The following is a 27,355-nucleotide window of genomic DNA, read 5'->3' on the forward strand; positions in this document are numbered from 1 at the left end:
TTTACTGAATAATCTCCTGGTTTGCTTTCGGCTTAAATATACTTGAATAGAAGAGAAAATGAATACCAAGTTTGATTATACAAGGTCAGTAAACTACTTCGTGGACAAAATATTCAATGAAATATATAAAATAATAATAATAATAATTTTTATTATTTCAGATAATGAATGCAGTGAAATTCGTTAAAACAGAATTTGCATGGGGTTAACAATTTATTTAATAAATAAATATATTTCTGTTCATATTCTGTAAATGACTCCAGCCAGAGGATCTGCAACTTTATCGCAGATTCTTGTTAAATTTTTTGCTAGGTTTTGTCACACTTTTGCAACCTACATTGCCCTGCCAAAATATTAGAAGCTACCCTGGTAGTAAGCAGGTTTAGCGGCGGTGACAATGGTAATCCTGCTCCCGCATTTATGATCAGATTGATGTTGTTCTATTCTTCTTTGAGAATAACCTTTAAGTCTACCAGATTTGTTGATCACTGATTGATCGGTTGTCCGCCAGCATCGCCTGAACTTCCTGGATGGAGACAAAAAAAAAAAAAAAGTGGTGTAGAGGAGGGATAAAGTATGGGGAAAGTACAGAATGTACGAGAGAATGGAGGGTAAAGAGAGAAGTAAGGGGATGTAGGATTTGGAGTTGAAGTGGGATGACGAGCTTACTTTCAAAGATCACCTCAAGATGGCCAGGCTAAAAACGTTTGCGGCGCTCTGGGCAATCCGGCAAGAGTTGTTCGGTCTTCGGTCTCGAGGGTTCCTTTTGGAATACGTCCGAAGGAATTTGACACCCGTACCGCTCTACGCTGCTGTACTCTGGTCAGGAGCCTCCTCTACTCAGCTAAATTGATTTCTTGGGGTTGAATATTGGCTCCTGAGATGGCTAAACAGAGTGATGGGCTACCCTTTCATGCCAAGGTTTGTTCTATGCAAACCTTGGCATGAAACCCTGGGAACCATCATCAAAGAGAAGAACCTACACACCTTGGCATAACTTCTAAGCGGCCAAATGGATTCGCCTGACATCTGGGATGTTTCTACAAACCCTCGGACCTCAGAACGAACCCGGTGCAATTCAACGCCTTGTCCACAATCTTCTTTGAAAAACGTGCAATACCTTAGGTCAGTGTTTCCTGCGAATACGTTCGAAATATATAACTCCCTGGGAATTGATGCCTCATCTTTCTGTACCTATAGAAGGACATATTGAAAGAACTCTTTAAACATGAACGAAGCGCTGTAGAGAAGATATACTGAAAGAACTCTTTAAACATGAACAATAAGCATTATGTGAAAAGAATTGCCTGCCAAGGCTTCCCTGGATTCACCGTTGTGTTTTTATTGTTTATTATTTAGTTATTTTACTTGTTATTATTTATTTATTTATTTTTATTTTGTTGTGTATTTTCAATCTGTTTTGATTTCTTGCAATTCCAATCAATATAATCAACTGGAATTTGCATAATGTGCACCCTTCTAGCCGAACCAGGCTGTTCCAGAGGTGCCCACTGATGTGGAAATAAAATGATGTTCGCAATAATAATAATAATAATAATAATAGACGAAAGCATTCCCTTGGTCTGGCAAAGCCCATATGCTCCACTGCCACACCTACTACAGTCAAATCTGGTAGAATGAGTCCGTCGATGACTGCAGTAGGTGTGGTTGTTCCTGGTAGTAGCGTAACTGGAAAGGCTAGGTAGGTGTCTCAACTAGTCTGGAAGCATTGGCAGGTTGCAGTGGCAATTGTGAAAGTAGTGATCTTCTCTGGGTGAATTCCTGGGCAAAGCGGGAAAAGGCTTGATAGTAGTGCTCTTCATTGACTTATAAAAATTCGTGTCCTTGTGGTTGATCCTGAATTTGAGTAATGAGTCGGCGCCGAAGGTCCTCATATGTTGGACAGACTTACATAAGACGCTCCCAGTCCTTCCACAGTGACATTTAGAACCCTCAATAATGCCAATGGTTGCCAGTTTGTTGCTGATAGAGCCGTGGCTAGTGAGGAGAAACGTAGTATATAACCCCAGAGAAAATCAGGGGGACGATGTTGAATAGACTTTAGAGATATCTGGGATGAACTTGTAAGTGATTTGTCCTTTTATTGAGTTGTTCCATCTGAATTTCCAGGATTGGGTAAGGAAGGCTGCAAGGCGTGTCTTTTCCCGTCTGATATCAGCAACTGGATCTATCGAGTAATTAAAAAATGGTAGCTGGTATCTCCTTGGGGCGTTTTCCACATCTATTATGCGTTCTTCAGTGCTAAATAATGTGAATCATAATTTGTATTACATTACATGTTTTCATTGTCTCCGAATCATTACCGTCGTTCCCGACACTTAGGCTCTAGGTGGAAATCGGTTCCTGACATCCAGTGTTGAAGGTTTTGGCGATTGTATGCAACGGTTTTTTTTTTTTCAAATTTTACGTAAGAGGACTCTCAAATGTCTGGACTGCCATGTACGAGAAACATACATGGCAGTCCAGACATTTAACATCCTGGTGGTGGAGTATCTGCTTCCTGCCGGACTTGCTCTTTTCATCGTTTTCGGACAGTTACCATTGACTGAAGATCGTGGATACTGTCTACATCGATACACGGATGAACTCTACCACTGCACGTAGCAATGTTCCCACTGTATCAGCACTCATGATTATGCCTCTGATGGGGTGACTGACTTCGTCTGCTTCTCTCACGGTATACCTTTAATCCACCGTTGCATTTCTGCTCTTCTTATAGGTTTCTTGTACCACGTAACTCAGCACGTTACAGGCTATTTCATTTGTTTACGACAGAATTAAATTAAGTGTAACAAAGATAGCAGAGAGATATACTAAACGTATTTTTAACATACCAGAATGATATCCACAGTTTCCATTTTGTTTGCTGTTAAAAGCTCTAGTTTGTGTAAAAAAAATGTGTTTAAATGTGTAATGAAATGTATTTAAAATAAATACCTGTCGTCACTTTTGCTGTTACATTATTTTAGGCACAGAAGTTTTTGAAGTTTTAAATGCTCTATAGCAGCAAATCATTGGTTTCATTAAAGTTAGGCCTTTAGATAGTTAGCTGAAGAATTTTCCGAAAGGTTTCATAGCACTTCAGAAGTCTTAATATTCATATCAAGCAGTATGCCAAGTTTCCAAAACGTGTTGTGATCCAGATATTATATACATAATATTTTTAATTTCGCTCAGAGAACAGCAATGTTCTGAAGAATTCCTGCAGGGATATTTACTTTGTCTACTATTTTAATATTTGTAAAAAAATTGACAAGCAGTATTTGTTTTTACCATTTGTCTTTGAAAGTGTAATTGGTAATCTGATGAGTAACCACAATAAAGTTGGAAAAAAAGTTGTGATGTGCGTAATCTGTAATGTTTTTTCTTCTTCTTAGTTCCCATCATCCCCGCATTTCTGTACCAAATTCATCAGGAAGAGGCTATTCAATTTCCAGATGCAACTCCGACCTCTGGAACAGAACCTCCTCTTGGTACATTCCCGTCCTTTGTTGAAAAACATTTCAACCTCGAAGACGAAGATAGCGAAGAGGGGCCACAATTTTTGGCTCGCTTTGCACCATCTCCAAGACGGAGCAAAACAAAGTGGGAATTACCTGGTTATACTCTCGTCCCTAACGAGGACTTCTGGGACACAACCACTCCACTGAGCCACGAACTGACTACGAACTCCACTGAAGATGAAAATGAAAACGCTGAATCGCAGAAAGAGAAAACAATTCGACACGAGGAGCTAACGAAAGAGAATGTGGAAGTTGGAGTGATGTTTGCATCGAAACCAGTTATTCAAGCTATCACCAATCCTTTTATTGGGCCACTGAGTAACAGGTAAGGTCTTCTTATTGTACTGAACAACACCATTCAGTTAATACTGTTCAGTTTAGTCAGGAAAATCCCAAATGTTTTGTTTGACAAAATAGTTTTTTTTTTCAGTACAAAAATTTAAGACGAAAATTATTTTGATATTTTAACAAACTTTTATTGCCCTTTGGTTATTTTTTCGAACATGTTTTAGCGATCTTGTATAATATTTTTCAGAATTGGCTTTACTATTCCAATGTTTGCTGGATTCATCATTATGTTTGTTTCGACCATCAGTAAGTTGTTGTTTCTCTCTCTCTCTCTCTCTCTCTCTCTCTCTCTCTCTCTCTCTCTCTCTATCTATGATATGTTTCTTTTATAAAAAAAAAAATATATATAATCCAAATATCCCACCTTTTGTCCTAAAATAAAGATAAAAGGACGAAACTAAATTGTCTAATAAACGTTTGTTTCTTTCCAGTTTTTGCTATCGGCAGGACCTATCCAACACTTTTTATAGCACGGGCTCTACAGGGTGTGGGATCTGCATGCACCAGTGTAGCTGGCAAGTTATCTTTCATGTTACTGTTGAGTTTAATTTACATAGCATGCATTATTTTTCATTCTGATAAACTAATTGCTCCCACACATAGAAGTATATCTATTCAATAAGTGCAATTGACTTAGAATTCGACTGGTCACGAAACGCGATATTGGTATGAAATTTTGAATTTAAAAATAAATACCTTTTTTTTTTGCGACTTCTTTCAACTAAGTCTATAATTTCTTTCGTTAGGGATGGGAATGGTAGCGGCCCGTTATCCTGACGACAGGGAGCGTGGGAATGCTATGGGCTTTGCTCTTGGAGGTCTGGCACTAGGAGTGTTAATAGGTCCACCGTTCGGAGGAGTAATGTACGAATTTGTCGGCAAGTCTGCTCCTTTTCTCGTACTTGCTGCATTGGCTCTAATGGATGGACGTAAGTTACAATCTTTCACTTATGTTTATAAGACAGATTAATATTTGATCATGATAAATGTAAATTACATATTTTTAATTTTTATAGTATCACGTAATACTGTTCATGTATTTTTTTTCTGATAGTCCTTCAGCTTGTAGTATTGCAGCCCAAGGTGGCAAAGGAACCACAAGAAGGTCCATCTCTCTTTACTCTCATCAAAGATCCTTATATTCTAGTAGCTGCAGGTGAGTATTTCTACAGTATTAGCATCTAACTTGCTAAACCGAATTGTCTTCTGAGATTCTTGGTAACTGTCACTTTGATAACATGTTTCGAAATATTCTTCTGCTGTATACACTTTGATATGCATGGTTGCACACACGCATGATTTCCCAGCCCTTAAATGCAAAGGAAAAGTTCAAAGGCAGTCTTAATATTACAGCACATAGATTGATCTGCACACTAAAACCTTTATTTACCAACCTTGTGTTCTGTTTCAGGAGCCATCACGTTTTCCAATTTAGGAATTGCAATCCTTGAGCCTTCTCTACCATTGTGGATGATGGACACCATGGGTGCGGCCAAGTGGCAGCAAGGAGCAGTTTTCCTACCGGCTAGTATTTCTTATCTTATAGGCACAAATGTATTTGGCCCAATGGGGCACAAGATGGGCAGGTGAACAAGCTTTACTTTATATACATCCCTTGATTACATATTAAGAATTCATTTCCTCGCAACCTCTCCATGCATGGATTTCGTGTCTGGAAGCATGTCTACTTCGATAAATGAATGTCTTTTTTTTTGCTGTTGTCGTAAAAATATTTAAAAGAGTAAAACAATATTATTGAAATCTGTTAGCATTTATTAATGCTGCATATAATACCGCAACTTCTGTATTACGAAATGTTCCAGAAATTTTTCAGAGTAAGTAGACACTACGAATTATTTTAATTTTTGGATTTATGGTGCAATAGGACGTAATGATTACTCTCTACAGCATGATAAATCCCAAAATTAAAATAACTCCAAATACCTTGAACCCCAAAATTGTATCCGACCTCGAGGGTAATTAAATGGGCCGTGATATAGTACGAGTATAAATAGTGCAGATTTTCTTTCTTTTTTTTTTAATGTTAAGTCCAATTAAGTTGTTGTTGTCTCATCCTGTTTATATGTTTGCCAGGGATGCCATATGACTGATTAATCAAGCTGCCGATGTAAAATGAATTATTTATATAAAATGGATAATGTTTTATTAAAAACATAACTTTTAGTGTCAGTGTTATCTGCTTGAATCGTGTATTCCTAGATAATTGTATGAAACATATTAATTTGAATTAAATATTTATTTGTCTATATCTTTTACTGACTTTAAAAATCGAAAAATTTCTGGACAGGAAGATAATTTTGTCAGTTGTGGCTTATTCTTTATAGTCAAAACAGTGATTCTTGAAATCTATAATCTAAACCTTTATGACTGGTTATACGATTAATATAAATCAATCTCCATAGAAATCTATGGAGATTGATGTGGCTTCTCAGAGAAAGAGGGTTCTAAAAAACAAACAAACAAAAAAGCTTTTTTCGAGACCCTTTCCTCCAGAAGACTGCCTACGGTAATAGTTGCTGGGTGGAATAGGTTGTTGTACACGACGACGGTGGTATTAATGTGCTATTTTTGTAATTGAAATTCAACAATAAATAATGAAATTTTGCTTAATAATAAGCATTGGAGAAGGATCATATTTGTAACAGTATGACAACTCTATGTGGATAGAAATACTGCCCAACATTTCGTTCCATGTCGCAAAGCACGGTCAGTGCAGCAGTAGTTTGAGGAGAATGATCTGGTGAACAGGCTCGGGGCTAGAGGTGCGCAAGTGAGGCACTTGACACAGGCGCCGCCTAAAATAGGCGCTGCTAAATGCGCTACCATGTATATATGCGTGATATGGGGGAGGACGATATAAATTAGGCGCCTGACAAGGTTTTGCCTCAGGCGCTACAAACACTAATCTGCCAGTTCCACCTCAGAGTCTAGATCTGAATCCAATTGAACATCTCTGGGATGTTTAGAAATATCAATTGAGAGCCAGAACAAGAAGTCCTAGTTCGACCAAAGAACTAGCCACAGCCTTATGTGCGGAATGAGAAAGGATTACAGCTTCACGTACCAGAAACTTGTAGAAAGCGTCTCACAAAAGGATTACTGATGTTATTAGTGCCCGTGTATGCCATACTCTGTAGAATTAAATATTTATTTTTTATAACCAGATGCTTTTTTTAAGTCCCAATAGATGTTATTATTATTATTATTATTATTAGCCATATGGTGCAAGAAGCTTCAGGCTTATGCTGCAATAGCAAAAAAAAAAAAAAAAAAACAATTTCAGTTACCCTGAGAGAGAGAGAGGTAGAAGTGAATCATCAAGAAAGAGAAGAATAATGATATCCAGCTCAGGACCCTGGGTGTGCCAAGCCCATACCTCACCAGATATGAGCCCCTGGGGTTAGGATAATGTGTGCCCACTTTCTAATTTCGTTGCCATATTTGTATTGGCATCACAATCACATGAATATACTTGTATGTGAAGCACTCTGATAGTTGTTAATGCCCATAGTATTATTCTCCCACCATGTGAGGAAATGATGCTTTTTATTTTGGGCATCTTACTTATAGACACTCTTCAGTATTCTGTGAACATATTACAGTAAGTGTAGTAAATTGTAATTTTTTTTTTTATTGCCGTTATTGTACAACTGACTGATTTAAAAGTTTCTTTTTATTTCAGGTGGTTGGCTTCCATGATAGGCTTAATCATCATAGGAATATGCCTAATCTGCGTAAGTATTCACATATATTTTAGCTTCCATTACGTTTCACAGCGGACTGTTAATTAAATGTAATCAATGATGATCCCTTTTGGGATATCAAATGCAGAAGGAAAGAGTTAATGTAACTTATTATATACAAGATGATTAAGTATCATTCAGTACTTTAGGCTTGTTTCAAAAAGTCCTTATTCAGAAATTGAAGTTATATATAAGTGTTTATCCTAATTGAATTATTTATGATTATTTTATTGTTGCAATCATTATTTATGATTGTTTATCTCTTACCTGTATTCTTAAGATCTGTTGTTTATAACTTAAGAAGATATTCAGTAAAAGTTGATACAACCCAGCGTACCACCGTGTAAGATTTAAAGTATTGCCTTGCATATGGAATTTGAAAAAAAAAAAAAAAAAAAAAAAAAAAAAACCCTACTAAACGTATAATTATAACGCTCACTCCTAACAGCACACATTCTCAAATATATTTCAATAAATCGAATTTCAAAAATATTTTATTACTAAATTAAAAGTATAAGTAATATATATTACTTATAAGTAAAATTCCACTGATCTCTTATACATAAGAGATCAGTGAGTCAAGTTAAGAAATCAGCGACTTTATATTACATATATTAAGGCGTATAAGCCGACTTATATTGTTTTTCTCAAAAATGGAACACAATGTCCTCGGAGGTAACTTAGCCAGCATGATACGTTTGGAGAGGTCTGGGTTCAATTCCCCTGAATGACTAGAAAAATTTCTAAAGCCCTCTTCAATAGAGGCTGCATTTAGCTGATCTTAAGGAGAAGGAGTACAGTTTTCTCCCTCGAGTTATTCCGGATGTTTGAGCTCGCACAAACAACGTGCAAATCGACTCGTGAACACACATTTTTAAAAACTGGACGGTGTCTCGGATTTTTAAATGTATAACGGATTCATCTGTTCTACCGATGCTACCCAATTTAAAAAGATATTAGTAATTTAGGTAGAACCGGTATTTGTTAAACATAAGTCCAAGCTGTACGTAGTTGAGCATCGCTACTGAATTGTTCGATTCAATTTAACTAATCCAATTCGACTATTCAATATTCAGTTCAACTTAGTTGTAGTATGTTGAACCAAGCCTTAGCACAGAGTATTCGGTCTCCGTTTTCGGTACAGAATGATCCCCATTATCGAAACTGGAACTTGTCTCGTAGCCTTGTAGTCTTACAGTTGAAATTTTTGTAAAAAAGTATTTCATTTTGATTTTAAAAAGATTTTCATATACTTTTTTTCCAGATCCCTTTAGCTCGCAATGCCAACCATTTGATCCCTCCTAATGCTGGAATTGGATTTGCAATAGGTATGTATTGCTCTGCTTTGTAGTAAAAACCTTCATTCAGTGAAGGAGGGTGGATGTATTTCTAACTTGCCATGTAGCCCGGATTATATTTTCCATATTGCCATCGTCTTTTTGCTTTTCTGTCTGCAAGATGTTTTACCTTTATGCATTTATTTACGTATACAGGTATGGTGGATTCCTCAATGATGCCAATGCTAGGTCATCTTGTAGACATCCGGCATACTTCCGTCTATGGTAGTGTTTATGCGATTGGAGATGTTGCCTTCTGTGCCGGTTTTGCTTTAGGTGAGTATAGCCCACACTGATAACATATTAGTGACATTGGTATTACTGTATTTTAGTCTGGCTTGATACGTTAAATTTCCCTATCCCCTTCCTCATAAAAGAAAAAAAAAAAAAAAGAAGCGTGAAGGGAAATGCAAACACCTGTTATATGTGCTAACATCAGTTACTCATCGCGAAAGTAAATCACTCTTCTTCCTCCGCAGCAAAGTTTAAGGAATTATTAATTAAACAGCTGTCTTTGCCTGCTCCTTCACATTGTGCACGTCTGCAACCATGTAGACGGCCCCAAGTCTTATGCGCCTCTCTCACCCACCAGTTTAAAGCTAGGTTTTACAAAACGTAGCTTCACATTAGCTTTTGAAAAAGCAAGTTTTTAGTAATATTCCATTTTTCTATATTGCTTTATTATGATGGTTTATATATCTTCCTCGATATTTAGCAGTATTATTACAACCATGTAATAATTGTTTTTGATTTTCGTATTTAAGATTAAATGTAAAAAAAAGGATACTGTAAATAAATAAATAATCTTTATTCTCATCTCGGCGAGTTTCATGGGTTTAAACGTTGAAATATAAACGTTAACCAACAAAAATGAAATCCTACTTTGAAACATGCATAATTGTAAAAAAAAAAAAAAAAATGTTCTTGCCCATCCCATGAAAAAAGGGAGGGGGGCACGTACTGGATATTATTATTATTATTAGCCAAATGGTGCAAGGAAGCCTGAGGCTTATGCTGCACGAGCCATAAAAAATTCTGAATTACACCGAGAGAGAGAGAGAGAGAGAAGTAGAAGGGAATCACCAAGAAAGAGAAGAATGATGATATCCAGCTCAGGACCCTGGGTGTGCCAAGCCCATACTCACCAGATATGAGTCACTGTGGTTTGCATTTGGGCCCCAACACAGAATGGGGACTCCCAAGCGCTTCTTAAATGGTTGTAATATAGCTTAACAAGAGACAGAGACCCCAAAACCGCTGTGCACCTGTGCCATTGGATACAACTCAACAGTGGTATCCAATAGCACAGCTCCTGAGTCCGTGAGTCTTCGTAGGTAGCACAATTGGTAGGATCCCCATCCCCCCACACCGGGTGGAAAAGACCTGAGTTCGAATCCCATCGATGACGGGAGGAATTTTTATGGGCCTCTTTCACAACGTGGTTGAGGTAGTCGGTCTCAGGTGAGGGTAGCATGGTTTTTTCTCCTGGAACCTCGGGTTTTTCGTCCAGCAAAGAGAAAATTGAGCTCAGAAAACACTCAATTTACAGACAATATACACGGAGCAACATGGTCTTAGTCGTCAATGCTCCTAAAACCCAACAACAACCAATCAACCAGTCCGTTACTTTTGTCACTTGTCTATTTTTACCCCTAAACAATAAAAGGTGAGTGCCCCTACTGTATAGCGTATTAGTATTGGCAAAGTGATATGTAATATAGTATTAATAATAATAAAAAAACATAAATCTGACCATTTCACTGCAACTCCAGTAGCCACTCTTAAGACAAAGGCAAATTAGCCTTCCTCAGTGGAAATTTATATAGCTTTGTGTATGTCATCTGAGAAAGAGTGAAGATTCTCATTATTAAATTTACCCAACTCTACTAAAGCCTTAAATATCTCAGTTGGGTCACCACGCAGATGCAACCGCAGAGATATTCAATTTTTCATCCTGTAAGCAATAAGCCGACCATACACTAATCCTAACTGGTCAGTCACTAATTATTTCGTATAATTGCTGCTATAATTATTCATAATGTAACCAATGTTTAATTAAGTAGTTTTTCGAATTATAATTGTAATGTAAAATATAATAATTAGTGCTTGGTTTTAACTTAGCAAAAGTTAACGAATGTCATTAATTAAATCTCTGAAACTGGCTATTATAGTTAAAATCGTTTAAAACTGCATCTCGCCATTTGAAATTATCAAAGCTTGTAAATGCACTCATTTTGCTGATAAATTTCTCGATTCTTTTTAACTACCGAATTTCCACGAACCTTTAAATAACCTTCTTACGTATAATTATTAACAAGGAAGTGCAATTGTGCTCCTTCGCAAAGCTAGAAATAAAAAGTACCACATTAAGAAAATTGCTCATATTATAATTATGTAATTAATTTTACTTCAATTATAAAGTAGTTTAATGTTTAAGCGTAATTATTTTCAATATACATTTTTCAGCCTAGAAAAGTATGTTAGAAGTCAGTTTATAGTGAGGCAACTTTCTTAGCTTCTAAAGTATTGTTGGGAAATCTTTATTATGGGTTTGGCGCCTTGATATAATTGCGTGCGTCTGGAAAAAGGATATTCTAACTAGAAACTTGACAGATAATAGTTTAACCAAAAATCTCTAGCCCTTTAGAAATCAGTATTAGTAGTCTTTTTTTTTTAGTTAACTTCGGACTGTCCATGTAAGAAACAGTTTTATACTAAGACATGGATCGTGTTGATGATAGCATTCCTTTGAAATTAAGAAGAAATAAAGCTTAATGATTCCCCAAATACTTTAGCCCCCCCCCACCAGAAAATCCTGGGACTGCCACTGCACATTTATACTACAAGGAAAACAAAACTTATTCAAAGTTTCAGTGGATAGCGTACACAGATGCAAGGAGATTACAGATTCGAGCCTGTACATTTTACAAAAAATTAAATTGTGACGTTGAAAACTCGGCAGCCCTTAATAATTCTAATGTATGCAGTCAGTCACAATGAATTTGTAAACTCTTCTGGCCTCTGCAGTCTAGAGAAAAAATAAGGATATTTATTAATTAAAAGTTACAGCGTAACACCAAAAGTTTTAATTCTCGACATTGTGAAGTACATGTAGTAGGGTACACTATCGTATAGAGGTATCATCGTAAGGGGGGGTGATGCATAAACCAGGTCTGAGTGTTTTTTTTTTTTTTTTTAGATAGACCTAGGAACACTTATACACATGGTTAAGGAGGCATATGCCCCCTCTGCCCCCTGCCTACCTTTGCTCCTGGAAGGACAGATGTAGTAACTTCGGGCACACTCAATTCCGGGTGCTTTAACTGGTCATATATTTTGCTTATGGATCCTGTAGGTAACGAATTGGATAGTCTTGCTACTTTCTCACATCGTGTGGAAAGGATGTAGGATCAATTTAAATTCCACATAAAATATGTGCTCATGAAGTCTCCCAACTGAAACTGTCCCCATTGGCTGAAGTTGCGAAATACTTTTGAAAGGATGGGAGAAGGGTTTTTTTTTTATTTATTTATTGGTCTTTGTTCCACACTGTGGCAGTGTTAGTTTATCTCTCTTACTCGAGCATTATTATTATTATTATTTTTTTCATTTGTCACCTCTGCACAAATTATAAACAGTCCAATCATTTTGCACTGTCATTGCGCATTGTTATTTATAAAGTTTCTGATATTAGCATTAGTTGAGGCATGTGCTGCAAGAAAGCAAGCTTATACAACATCAGCCTAAAAAAAAAAAAAAAAAAAAAACCCTTCCCATTTCACCCATCCGGTCACTCAAAATGTTTGTCTGGTTTAGCCTTAAATTTATTTAAGCTATCAACTTCTACAACAACAGATGGAAGTCTGTTCCAGCAATCAACTAACCGCTACCTAAAGGTGAACTTCGGCACATCTATTCTACAGCTGTCTTTCCTCAATTTGAATCTATGCCCCCTCAGGTTCTTAATCTGAGCAAGCGGAAGTATCCTATCAGCATTGAGCCTGCTCAAACCATTCAAGGCCTTATAAACCTGGATCACATCACCTCGCAGGTGCCTAGTCTCCAGATGCTGCAACTTGCAGAACTTAAGCCTCTCTTGGTAAGAGCACCCCTTTGTTCCTCTCACCAACCTTGTTGCCCTTCTCTGTACTCGTTCTAGCAACTCTACATCCTTCCTAAAATGAGGCCTCTTGACCTGTACGCAGTACTCAAGGTGTGACCTGACCATTGACTTATACAAAGGTATAATCACCTCATTGTCTCTGCTAGGCTAGCAAAATTCCTATATATCATTGACAAAACTCCATGACCTGCTCTTGGAGCCCATCTGCACTGCTCAGAGAACTTCATATCTGACTGCACAATTACCCCAATGTCTTTTTCATTCTCCACCTCTCTAAGTGTAGTCCCACACAGTTGGTGCGTTTCTCTTGGGTTACTGCCACCCATATGCAGTACTTTGCATTTATCAATGTTAAACTTTAGTTTCCATTTCTCAGCCCATCTGCTTAACGTTTTTAGGTCCTGTTGCAGTAGCATACTGTCTTTAGTGTCATTAACAACTCTGCCAACCTTTATACCATCTGCAAACTTGGATATTAAGCCTGATATACCTTCATCGATATCATTGATAAATACACAAAACAACAATGGGCCCAGCATCGAATCCTGGGAGACTCCACTAATGACATTAGTCCATGTAGAGCAGTGTTCATTTATTACCACTGTCTGCTGTCTCCCACTCAACCTGATTTTATAATACAGCTTTGGCCCTTTGACACCTTTTATTTGCTAGTATGTATTTTTATTTACTAATTTGTTTATTTCTTTACACATTTTTTTCCAACATTTAAAAACCAGTCTTACTGACTGAATGATTTTCTTTTTGACAGGACCAGCCTTCAGTGCAGGAATTGTAAAATCACATGGATTTTCTAAGTATGAAATAGTCCTGTGTTCTAAGCATGAAAAAATAAATTGCAGATATTGATTAAATGCTAAGCCGCTATTTATTGCTGTTCTTAAAAAGACAGAAAAATTAATTGTATCACATCGATGTTTAAAAAGAAATATTTTATATGTAATGATAAAATTAATGTCAAGGAAAGCATGGTATATTTTCACCAATACAAATTTATTCAATTCCAAAATTATAGAAATAATTTAAGAGTTGTGAAGATTGACTTCATTTGTTAAATTCTTATCATTTGCCTTCTCTGTGAACCAACTACAGTTTTCTAATTATATTCTGATTATTACAGACTGGTTTACACTGTGTCTATCATGTGTTTTATATACGCTCCCCTGATGCTGCTGTTACGGAAGCCTCCCAGTCGGGATGAAAAGAAAGTAAGTAAACAAATATTTTATAAACAAATCCAGTTGTACAGAAAATTTCCAAATAAAATGTGGCGATGTTTATTTATAACTTTCTTTGTCTTCCTTTCGCTTTATAATCAGTTCAGGGCCCAGAATTCTCTTGGGTTACTGCTACCCATAGGCAGTACTTTGCATTTATCAATGTTAAACTTTAGTTTCCATTTCAGCAATAAAAATTATCTGGTTCTTTCACCATGGCATGATGAGAGCAATGCAATGTATATTGAGGTGGGAGGGAGAAATAAACTGCGTAATATTTGGTAATTTATTGAAATAAAAATATTTTTAAAGTTTTTTCTCGTTCTTTAATAGATATTTTATATTTCTTTAGTCATTGTTAAACAACAGCGTGGTTCAGTATGCCAGTTACACGAACGAAGAATCTCCAGAAGAAGATGTCGAAGAAACGCAACAAAAATGACAGAATGTGTTATTATATTCGTTGATTCTTGCTGTAGTATGAAGCAAAAATTTTAATTCCATTAATGCTCACCAATTAACAAAAATAATAAAAATATAAAAAAGAAAAAGAACGAACGAAAATGTACTGTTGTAACCGTATAATATGTTGTCATGGAAACAGATATTTACTTTGGTCACAATGTGTCAGTCTTCCTGTACCAGCTACTCCCAATAAAGATAGATAAATTCTGTGTTCTGCTTTTATTGCACAAAAATTAACGTTCTTATGATGGATACATGATTACAAACAAGTCAGTGAAGCGGTCTCGTGTAAATTATGTTTCTCCTTGCTTTGCGAATCATGTTCGGGCTTAAAATCCCTACATAAATTAAATGCCCCGCGTCGCAAGAATTTCACGTGTCTTCCTTGCAAGAACAACCAGCCGAAAAAATTTAGGTCCTGCGAGCAGTTTACCGGTTGCACAGATAATCAACTTGGTAAAGCGATCGCAGTTCCATTAGCAGATGATAATGATACATCACCCACTTCCAGCACTTCAGCTGCTGATACATTTCATCCAACTGACTGCTTCCCTGATATAAGGGCCGGATCCGTGGAACGGCTTATTTCCCATTGTGATATCACTAACACGGTTTGGTTTGGTTGACCCTGATGATGAAGACTCTAGCTTCTCTAACTTAACAGACGCAAAGTATAAGTTCCACCATCGCAGTGTCGCCACTGTAGCAACTCAAACAGAAGACTTCGCCAATATTCCGCATGCACAGCCGACAATGCATGCAGATCCCCAAAGAAGGAACTCCCCACCTTCTATCACGTTTACTAATGTGTCTACACAAACTGATTTTTCGCTTGCTGAATCTTTGTTTCCTAGCCCCTTCACGTGCCTCTTCAAGAACCGTAAATCACTTGAAATTATTATAACATCAATACTTGAAGACATCAAACATCGCATGCTCTGCACTACTAATAACTACTGATCCTCCATAGCTGATAACCTTTCTCAGGATCTAAGTTTGTGTACATAGAAGAAGAGAGGATATGAGGGGGAATGAATTTGGGTGGGTTTGACAGGGGAGAATAAATCCACCTTAATTTAGGCGAAGTATAGGAAAGAGTGTGGGTTTAAAAGTCACAGGTGACAGGTGCCCTGTGTAATTGCGAATGGTATAGTGCCTGTAGATCCCGCACTGAGGTCAGTGCCAGCAATCCCGCACCTAGATCGGTGCCAGCAGTATATCCTACCCATTTCGGGTTTGCGATGACTTTTAAATCCCGCACTTCGAGGAGTGTTAGCATCCCGCACCTTGGATGGTGCCTACAATAGATCCTATTATACCCTATTGGGGTTTGCATGATTATGTCTGCGTTTTTCCGGGGGAATGGAGAGTTATCCCACGCCGGTCCAGTTTAGTTCTTGGGCTCTGAGTACTGCAATCTTAGCTCGCCTAAGTGTAAATGTTTCCTGTGCGTAGGTGGTTAATGCCTTATAGGTATCTTCCTCAAGTAGCAGAGTGGATTCTTGATTGCGAGGGTTTCTCTGTATTGCGGTGAGGAATTTAAGCCTAATGTTGTCGTAGCTGGGGCACTCATACATGAGGTGCCCCCAGGACTCCTCTTCGCCGCAGTGGCAACGTGGATCATTCTCGATTCCCATGGCGGTCAGTTTTTGTCGGAAGGATCCATGGCCGGTGATGATAAAGGTCACATGGAGGCCAGGCGAAAACCAGTGTGGAGGTTCTGGGTGAGTTGAACTTATGGATGGAAGGAATCGTTTTGTGATGGCCCCTTTTGTTGTAATGTCCCAGTCATGTTGCCATATCTCTTGTAGATGTTGGGTTATCCGTTGTCTTTCCTGTCTGGTGCTGTTTGTGGTGTCAAGTTGAAAATTTAGCAGTTGGGTTGGAACTCCCTTCCTGAAGTGATAAAAAAGCCCTCTTTTAACCACTTCTAAGTATAGTGGCTGACATCCAGTTAATACCTGCAGAGCAGGGGTGCTGACGGTGCGGCACGCCCTGCAAATTGAAAGGAGCATGAATCTCTGGATTGAATCCAGCTTACGTTTATTTCTTGCTAGGATGGCTTTTCGGTACCAGATGGAGGCACCATAACACACAATTGGCACGTATGCCGCTTGGTATATCAGAGTAAGAGCTTTGTGCTTCAGCCTCCAATCTGCCCTGCTGACTCGCCTTATCATAGCACTGTACCTTTGAATTTTGTTGGCTAGATACTTTAGGTGGTGACAAATATCGTATATGTGGACATGTGGACATGTGTATATGTAAAGAGCGGCTCCTAGAACGTTTGTTCAACTCCACCTCGTGTCTCTGTGAAGAACAGTATCACTACAGATGGGCCAGATATGTGTGTGACGTCGGTTTGTGTGTATTATGCGCGTGTTCTGTTGTTCTGTTCTGGCCGCTTGGCTACCCAGAAGCACCAGTCACCTGAACAGATGATTCTGGGTACTCGTCCACACCACGGGAAGGTGGGCCAGTCTATGTAAAGCACGTACTGTCTCAAGAGAGACTCTGACCCACCTAATGTTGTCAGAAGGTAGGCCAGGATCCTCTGGGGGCCCATTCCAGAGGGAAAGAAAAAAAAATGATCACCCGTGGTGCTGGATTTGGAACCGAAATTATTAAAATAAAACATTTATAAAAATAATAAAAATAAATAAAATAAAATGAGTAAAAAATAATAATAATAAAATAAAATAAAATAAAATAAAATAAATTAATTAATTAAAAAATATATATATATATGTATAAATAAAATAAGTAAAATGGAAGAAGGTAGTGGTGCTGCTAAAAAAAAAAAAAGAAAAAAGCCAAATAAATTAGCAAACAAAAAAAAAAAAAAAAAATATGATAATATATAAATGCATAAATAAAGTGATGCTACTAAAAAAAAAAAAAAAAAAAAGGAAGAAAGCACTTAATTTTGTCTGCAGGCCGAGGAAAATTTCATTTCTTGAGGATTTGAGTTTATATATTATTAAAGGAGATCTAACCAGCTATGCATCAGCAGGAGAAGAGCTCGTGCAGATAAAAAGACAAAGAAAGAGTTGAGAAATTCAAAATGTTGCAATGAAATTCAAAATGTACGAAATTACAACCCACCACTTCCTCGCCACGCATTTCCACATGCAGAAAAACCCTCACCTCACCTCACCTTCTCCGAATTCCACACCTCGCCTCTAGTAACAAAATTTAACAGCTGAAGTCAAACTTCAGTTAGTTTCTTCGCCACAGTCCGCTAAGGAGTCTGCTCCACCCTCTCCCTATGATATTGCTATAATCACCTGAAACGTATTAAGATTAGAAGGTGATACCACTCATAAAACTTCTAATTTTGAATGTAGGTACCACTCATAAAACTTCTAATTTTGAATGTAGGCTTACAAATACAGTGATGTGCAAATCTTAAGGACCTGTCAGATTACCGTGGCACCTCGGAACAGACGCACGTGAGGAAGGCTTATTTCAGTACAGTAGCGTGCACCGGTTACAGTACCGCCTTCCAGTATCTGGAGTTGTGTACGTTCATCCAAGATCACGCCTCCTCAGACGAGAACAGCTCGGCCGCCATATCGATCCCTTTCAGTGATGTTTACGGGGTGATACCGTGTGCCAACCTCTCTGAAGATTAGCTGACCAGAATCGCTGTCGAGACTGAATCTATCCTCATCAGTAACGAGTACCTTAAGTAAAGATTTTGTGGTTGTAACCTTTAGAAATATTGCTGGTCCTTAAGTTTTGTACACCAGACTACTATGAAAAACCAGCAGATTTACATTATTCGACCAAATTTCATCACCTGTTTAACTCCAAAAAAAAAAAAACATATATTTTTAGGCCAACCGAAATAATTAAATTCATCGGCCGTGCCTCTAATCGACCATAGAACACACTCAATTCACAGACATAAGACACGCACATGTGCGTGTCTTATGTCTGTGAATTGAGTGTGTTCTATGGTCGATTTGTCTATTTTGCTGGAACAAAACCCCCAGTTTCTGGGGGGAAAACCTTGCTATCTACGCCTCAGACCGACTAACTCAGCCACGGAGTGAAAAAAGACCATTAAAGTTCTTCGCGTCACCTCTTTCACTCTGCTGGATATCGCTTGCAGCCTCGATATTCTAATCACAATATCGAGTAGGGAGGCAAGGATACACCCACAGTATATATACATTAGAGCAATGACGTATGTATTGTCAGATATACATTCCATTGTTAAGTGAACAATTCAACCAAATCACTTATTATTGTTCAAAGGCAACAGATTCTCATTGTAAGTCACTTCTTTTGTTTACTTTTCTCCCAAATTTGATCATAGGTTAAAATATTGAGCCTAACGGAACATGAACAACCCTTGGCACTGACCACAACGTATCCGTGGACATGAAACATTGGATCCTTAATAGATTGAAGAGCGTTGCACAAAAGCCTTTCCCCATGTGAAGTGCATATTGCGAGTCAATATAATCTTTCCCTCTGGAACAGCGAATGTTAAGAAACTTTCAGATTCTCGCTCAGATCATTAGTAGAAATTTCATGTAAAAATCCACCCTCCAAACCAGAAAATGACGTCACCTCGCACATGCTTGGAGCTAATGAAAGCACATAATTACCTTTGTAGTCTGCAATGAGGGATATTACCTTCCTACAATCGTCATTTTCGTACGAAAATCATGGAACTTTGGGAAAATTGTCCCAAGGTTCCTTGGGACAATTTTCCCAAATATCCTTCCCAAGTATCCTTCTAGAAATTGGATGGGTTCTGCACCTTCTGCTCCAACTCTATGTTCCCCATTGCAGTGCTTCCACGAAGTTAAACAGCAAGTTTTGACTACCAATTACAACCAATTTATGAAGAGGTGGTTTTTACCTCTTTCAAAGCACTGCAGTACCTCCTCTTACACACACCCTCTATCTGATGGAAATTTAGCAGTGACACATTTCCTGATGTAAATTGATTGAATTTATAAATAAATGTTCTGATACGAGATGATGAAAATTGCATGTCAACTGCGACTTTTATAGTGCAAATCCAAAAGTCAATGTCTGGTGGAGATAACACGTTACAAAGTCGGTGTCCTCGTGCGAAGCACGGTTGGTAGGTTCGCCGTTCTCCCCACAAGGGCTATGAAAAGATCTGATGTCGCGTCCAGTCGTTATTTATTACTATTATTTTATTTTATTTTATTTTTTATGCCCATATACAATCTGTTCAAGATAACGAACATTAAGTCAATATTATTGACAAATGTCAGTGGGATTGTCTTGAATGCAAGAAACGTCCGGCAACAACATTTTTATTGAGTTTACACTGAAAGGACAGATCGTGATACACCTGGTTCCTGGGCATCGCGAGGTTATCCCCCCCTCTAGTTAGTGGAAGAGCCCACCGCTTGGCAGGTATATAACTACACTGTATTCACGTAGACGGTATTCAATGTTAGTATGGATAAACGTCGCGAGTTAACCGACTTTGAAAGAGCGATGATAGTGGGTACCGATGCATGGGTCACTCTGTCGCAGCGTTGGTACAGAAATTGCACTATTCCCGTTCAACAGTATCAAGAGTGTATCGGGAATACTGATGGATGAACGTGGCCGTCTACGTCTGTCTCGCCTTGTTTCAGCCAACAGGAGACATGTGTTATTGTTAGGGTGGCTCCGAGAAGGTTAGTTCAAATCCGCCTCATATTACTGTAGGTTTCAACACACTCTATAAACTAGGCCAGACATGGAATAGTGTGATGTTTGTGTATTTTATGTATGTTGTATCGTTGTGATGTGCTGGCCTCTTGACTACCTAGAAGCAGGGATCGCCAGAAAGGCTGCTTTCAGATACCAAGGGAAGGTGGGCCAATTCCAGTAGATGGGACACTTTCGGTCTCAGTTTATGAGACAAAATGAGAAAAAAAAAGAACTTATACAACTATACAAAAAAAAAAAAAAAAAAATGCTTGCTACTCGCCAAAATCCAGAGTATGGACATGTAATTTGGTGCTCCACAATATGAGAGATACCTGATGGTGTATGATATAAGTTAAAACTCTAATGCATTAGATTCTTAATTCATATTAACTCTGGGCTTTTTATATTACATGAATTTTTTTTTCTCATTTTGTCTCATAAACTGAGACCGAAAGTGTCCCATCTACTGGAATTGGCCCACCTTCCCGTGGTATCTGAAAGCAGCCTTTCTGGCGATCCCTGCTTCTAGGTAGTCAAGATCCTGAAAGGTGTGTTTATGCAGCCCAGGCAATTCCATGGGTCTCTATAATTGCCATAAATACACCGGGGATGCCCGCAGGGCTCTGTCTTAGGACCTCTCCTGTGGAACTATGTACTGGACGAGTTCCTCTCCCTCGACTTAGGGGGCGTACAGGCATTGGCATATGCAGACGACCTGTCCCTAACCCTTACTGCAGATTCAAGAGCCCAACTAGAAACTCTCGCGAATGCAGCAGGAACCACACTGCGAGAATGGACGGAAAGGCATCGATTCACCATTTCGGCCACGAAGACCAAATCCATCTTGCTTAAGGGCTACCTAACCCCAACTAGACCGCCGCAAATAAGAATCAACAATAGAAGAATTACGCTAGCCACAGAACTAAAGTATCTGGGTGTTATCCTGGACCGTAATCTATCTTTCACCCCACACCTAAAATATATACAGGCTAAGATGAAAAAATATGCTGGCATGCTTGCGAGGGTCACACTCCATTGACCCCACCTCTGTGGGGTCAATGGAGTGTGACAATGGAAATATGCCCTACATATCAAAATTTTAACATTTCCGAATTACTGCTCGCCCAAAATTGGGACTATCTAAGACCTAGCGATATACCCTCATGCGTCTTAATGTTCTCAAATGTATATATGTACGCATATACATGGATTTTATTTTTTAATTTTTTAATATTATTTTTTTTTAGGTCCTAGCCACTGAAATCTCAGGAAACTAGGTGGCAGAGGACCAGCCACCTAGTTTTCCTGAGAAGTGTGCTGTCCATGATGGGCGACGGTGCTTTATTTATTCTAACAAGAGATACAGTACACTCACCTTCCTTCAGATGGTGAAGTTTATTCCTGTTAATAACACTCGTGGACACAGGTGGTATAATCCCTGCCTTGCCCACTCTGACTGGAAAAGAACTGAATTCGAGTACCGTCAATGACCTATGGAATTATCATGGGTCTTTTTCACAACGTCGCTGGGTTAGTCAGTCTCAGGCGAGGGTAAAAAATTAATTGAAATTATTATATTAGGGCAACCCTTAATTCCTTACTTATATCCGTATATTATTATTATTGCTGCTCTTATATTACTTCTCCCTGATTGGGGGATTCCACTCCGTGACGTGCGGGTACTGCTACCAAGTGCACAGGGTGGTTGTAATGTCTGGTGTTTCTGTGGGTCGAAGAAATCTCTGAGTATCCTACAGGTGTTCAGGATTGCGACTTTCGGGAGTTCCTTGTAGGTGTTCTCTGGGAGAACTATTGCTGCCAGGCTGCTATGTAGAGTCTTTGGCGCCATACCGGTAATTGACACGATGATCGGGATGATCGATACTTCTTGTATATGCCACATCTCCTTGACTTCATGTCTCAGGTTCGTGTACTTCCTAATTTTTTCCTCATGGGTTTTCTGGACATTGCTAGTGTTGGGCACCGCTATGTCAATCAGATATGTAGTCTTTTCCATCTTGTCCACAAGGGTTATGTCCGTCCTGTTGTGCGGGATGGTCTTATCCGTTATTATGGCCCGATCCCAGTATAACTTGTGTGTTCGGGTCTCTAGTATTGCCTGGGGTTCGTATTTGTATTAGGGTACACTTTCTTTGGTCCACTGGTATTTTCCTCGCTCGCTTCTGATGTATTATCATAGGTACCTGGTCGTGTCTATGAATGTACTCAGTCTGCGTGATCACCTTGCATCCCGCGGTGATGTGTTGGATCGTTTCTGACACCAGCTGGCATTGTCGACGTGTCATTGTACACTGCGGGCTCCTTGGCAATGTATTTTCTATAGTTCCTGGTGTTGATTACTGGTCTTGGATGGTCAACATGAATCCTTCAGTCTCGGGGAAGAGCATCCCGCTTGTGAGCCATGCATTGGAAGCAGTTTTATCGATGTGATCTTGATGGAGGTCATTGTAGTGTCTGCCATGGGGTGTCTTCTTTGCCCATCTTTCCTTGTTTCTTGTGCCGTCTGGGTGGGAGGGGATTTCTCGCTTGGGTTGAGTGGGGTATACCACTTATCTATCTTCCTTATGGCCATGGAGTGGTACTGTATTATTCTCTAAGTAATCCTTCAAGTTAACTATCGCTGTTTTCTGTTGCTCTATCAGGCCTCTTCCTTCCTCTTTCCGAGCTATTGTTAGTCTCTCCACTGCTTATTACAGGTGGTGTTGGCGCCTCTTGAACACCTTTCGATCTACGCCTCGGACCGACTAACACAGGTGCTGCGTAAAAAAATGCCCATTAAAGTTCCTCGTGTCAGTGACGGTATTGGAACTATGATCTTTTCCACCCCCTGTGGGAGGACGGTGACGATACCACTGTGTTATCAGTGCAGAGGTTCTGGCGAGGGTAGCATGGTCTCATCTCCGGAAACACCGGTTTTTATTATAGCAAACAACAAATCGACCACAAGCAATTTACTGATATATTATTTTTAAATATTTAGCAATAATGGATTGATCTGTGCTTCTTAACAGGAGAGAGTGTTTCACAGGGATGGGGAATGGATCAAGAATATTTGCTGATACCATTGAAGCTGTATTCGGTGGATAAAATAACTGTGGAGTATGTTATAGATCTAATAACCGTGATGAGTATATAGACAAATAGAGTGGGCCAGTAAATCAGAATGCCTTATAATGGGGATTTTAACTCACCAGATATTGTGTGGAACAAATAGATTGGTCACTGATGCAGTAGTAGAACATTTCTGGATTTATTGGATGACTGTTTTCTGCAGCAGTATGTTGGAGCGGGGAAGCAATAATCTTGAGCTGATGATCAGTAGTGATTATTCATGCATTAAGAATCTGCAGGTCGAAGACCAACTGGGTGCCAGTTATAACAGTGTACTGATAAGGTATGTTCGTGTCAGACGGCACCTGGGATTTCTCCCATCTCCGCGTGTGTTCGCTGTATCGAGGACAATACACTGTCAAGCCAGAGACTTGAAAGTGTGTGGGTCGTGTCTGTGCAGTGTGATATGTTGTGCCCATTGTTTATCCGGCTTATTGGCCGCCAGGCCCCTAGTGGGGCCCGACGTTGCCCATACCCTGCCACGTGGAGGCTAGCCGGGTGTATCCATTATCACAACAAATTGCTCTGGCAGGTCCTGCCACCTAGTTTCCTGGGATTTTAGTGGCTTGGGCCTAAAAAAAAAAAAAAAAAATTATGCATTTGACATTAATGCTTAATGGGATTGCTGTTAGGAAATCACTGGTTAGGGTTGAAACCTAAAGAGATGTGTTTAAAGGCCAAATAGGTCGGGCAAAATTTTGATGTTATTAAATTTACACATGTAAGGCCATACGCTAGATAAAAGCTAATAGTGTTAGTTGTCTTAGAGATTTAGACGTTGGTTATAATTTGGCGGCATTGTTAAGGGATGTACCCAGTCGATTTAGTGAGAGAGGGGGGAGACTGAAGACTAGGGGGGAAACAGATAGAAGAATAGGGACGATAGAGTAGGCATCCCCAAAGAGGTCAGTGGAGACGAGCCCCACCAGGCGAAGTATCGGGGGTAAGCAGGGAGGAGAGGAGACAGAGATCCGTCTCCTCCATTCCCTGCCTGGGGATGGGGTTTTAAAGGGAACCAGGTAAGAGTACCCGGTTCGGATCGCCAATGGCGTGTTGGCAGCAAAGCCGCAGAATGTCTTCGTCGGTGTCATGTCCAAGGAGTGTCGAATCCGGTATGAAGGTCTAGCTGCCTATCCCGCTCTGGGGGTGGGATATGTTAGCTGGCAGTGGGGAACCCACCAGGTGAGGTGGGAGTGGGAGACACACACATTTACTTCATTCGTAATGTGCATTCTCACTCTACTCGCATCTTTTTTTTTTATTTATTTATTATTTTTTTAATAGTTTTTTCTTATTTTATAATTTTTTTCCCAAGTTTTTTTTTATATATATATATATATATATATTTTTTTTTTTTTTTTTTTTAATTTTTTTTTTATTTCACTCAACTCATTCATCTTTTTCTCACACACCAGGAGGGGATGCAATGATATGTAGTGTAAATTTAAATACTAATTAAAACTAGGGTTAGTGTGTACTTAACTCAGCATTTATGGTTTGTGTTCTCTTCTCACACGCTTACACTTTTATTAATTATTCTTCTAGCTCTCATCTCATTTATTCGACTCTTACTTTCTGCACTGCACTCTCCTGGCACCTCAACTTACTGTTATTCTTCGGTTGTGGTGCAAGCCTAGCCGCAAGTTTTTTTTTTTTTTTTTTTTTTTGCAGGCCAGGGGAGAATGCAGTGATAGTGTTTATGTGGTTTGTAAATGTTTGTTGGTACAGTATATATAAAGTTATGTAAGTTATTTTTGACTTTGTATTCTTTCGGCCAATTACATTTGCTCTTCTGCTCATTCCCATTCACTTTCTCTGCATGCATTCCCATCTCCCTCCCCTACATTGGTATGAGGCCCCAGGTTCCTACACATGTCATGGGGAGTTTTGTTATGTCAGGTTTCTGTCAGGGTGCAGAATACTGCTATCCTAACAGTTTTTAAGTCATCATCTGGGTGTGGTGGGAAACTTGGGCAATTTTACTATTGATTATTGTTTAATTGCTGGGGGGGGGCTGAATTGCCATTCTTTGCATTGCTCTGCGCATTTCGAATACTTTCTGTGTGAAAGATGTAAAAGCTTTATAATTTTGCTCTTCTATGATGAACAGATGTTCTTCTCCCCTGGGAAGGGGACCAATCTGTGCTTTTAGCTCTGTTCTGGGGATGTCATATAGAATGTGTGCCCAGTCTTCACTTTCGCCACAGGTGCAGTTTGGGTCATCGGTCAGGCCTAAGGAGGTTAGTTTCGCCTTTAGGGAGCCGTGACCTGTCAATATAAATGTTGTAAAAAGTCCAGGGGCATACCACTTAGGTGGCGTTGGGCTAACCATTGACACCCGTGGCAGAAACCGTTTGGGAACCAGACCTCTGGTTTCCTGCTCCCACTTTGTTTGCCATAGCTCGTGGAGCTTTGTGGCTATTCTTTTTCTTTCATCATTGAAGGTATTGCTTGTATCAAGGGCTATCCCCAGAAATTCTGTGGGTATGCCCTTTTTAAATTTATAATATAAGCCTCTTTTGGCTACTTCCAGGTAAAGTGGGAGAGTTCCGGCTAGAAACTGTAGTGCAGGTGTGCTTACTGTGCGACATGCTCTGGTAATAGTGAGTAGTATTGTCCTTTGTATCGATTCTAATTTATTCCTATTTCTTACTATGGCCGAGCAGATAAACCACGCACCGGCTCCATAGGTGATAACAGGTAGGAACATTGCACGGTATATGATTGCCAGGGTCTTTCTTTTGAGTCCCCAGTCTGCTCGACTGATCCTGGCAATCATACCTGCATAATTTCTCACTTTCTTTGCCAAGTAGATCAAATGGGGGTAAAAAGTTAATTTTGAATCAAAGACCACTCCAAGATATTTTAGTTCTGTTACCATTTTTACAGTGGTTGTGTTAATTTTGATTTGCCGTCTTCTTATGTCCAAATTGCCTTTTAGAAGTATTTGTTTGGTTTTTTTCAGGCGATATTTTGAGCATGTGCATTTGTGCCCACTCCTGCAGCTGCAAAAGAGCGGCATTTGATCTTTGCTCTACAACCACTCTTGAATTGCCTTTTATAAGGAAAATCATGTCATCTGCAAAGGCCAGGCTTTCCACGGGGCCCAGATCCAAGGCCAGAAATTCATCCAGAACAATGTTCCAAAAGAAAGGGCCAAGGATTGATCCCTGCAGGCAGCCTTTATTCACAGGGCGTGTCAATTCCTGGAACCTTGTGCGTACTGAGACACTTCTGTCTGTAAGGTAGCTGTTTATTACCTTATAGAGGTTTTGGGGGGCATTTGCCTGGCGAAGTCTCCTAAGGACACTAGGCCACCACAGTGAGTCAAATGCCCCAGCAAAGTCAATGGAGATTGCCAGCATATATTTCTCCTCTGTGTTTTTAACCGTTGTCAGTAGGTGGTGCATGGCATCCTCCGTAGAATTGCCCTGCTTAAAACCATACTGATTGTTGGAATGCAAGCCTGCTTCTGTGTAATATTGAGCTAATCTGCTGTATATTAACTTTGGTATATTTTCCCTAGTACAGGGAGTAGGGCTATTGGTCTATATGATTTGGGATCAGTAGGGAGTTTTTCAGGGTTTTTCAGGATTAACCTTAACACAGCTTGTTTCCATATTTTTGGGAATATACCTTCTGTTATACAGTTATTATATAGTGCTATTAATTTATCTGGTGCTATTTCCGCTAATTTTTTGATAATCTCAACCTCTAAGAGGTCAAAACCTGGGCA

General features: G+C 39.2%; 1 protein-coding gene across 1 annotated transcript in view; it reads left to right on the top strand.

Annotated features, from left to right (window-relative positions):
- LOC150087376 (synaptic vesicular amine transporter-like) overlaps positions 1-15,003 on the top strand; it is a 60,296-nt gene extending 45,293 nt beyond the window's left edge. The window contains exons 3-14 of the mRNA XM_090372033.1: positions 3,399-3,849; positions 4,060-4,118; positions 4,304-4,387; positions 4,619-4,801; positions 4,927-5,028; positions 5,284-5,458; positions 7,576-7,627; positions 8,901-8,964; positions 9,130-9,249; positions 13,866-13,911; positions 14,235-14,322; positions 14,684-15,003. Coding sequence (XP_090228159.1) covers positions 3,399-3,849; positions 4,060-4,118; positions 4,304-4,387; positions 4,619-4,801; positions 4,927-5,028; positions 5,284-5,458; positions 7,576-7,627; positions 8,901-8,964; positions 9,130-9,249; positions 13,866-13,911; positions 14,235-14,322; positions 14,684-14,773 — 1,514 coding nt within the window. The 3' untranslated portion in view covers positions 14,774-15,003. The remainder of the gene's footprint in view (positions 1-3,398; positions 3,850-4,059; positions 4,119-4,303; positions 4,388-4,618; positions 4,802-4,926; positions 5,029-5,283; positions 5,459-7,575; positions 7,628-8,900; positions 8,965-9,129; positions 9,250-13,865; positions 13,912-14,234; positions 14,323-14,683) is intronic.
- Positions 15,004-27,355: the final 12,352 nt, after the last annotated feature.

The sequence above is a fragment of the Mastigoproctus giganteus genome, chromosome 4 (assembly GCF_048544385.1).
Source record: "Mastigoproctus giganteus isolate SK-2022 chromosome 4, ASM4854438v1, whole genome shotgun sequence".
NCBI classification, from domain to species: domain Eukaryota; kingdom Metazoa; phylum Arthropoda; class Arachnida; order Uropygi; family Thelyphonidae; genus Mastigoproctus; species Mastigoproctus giganteus.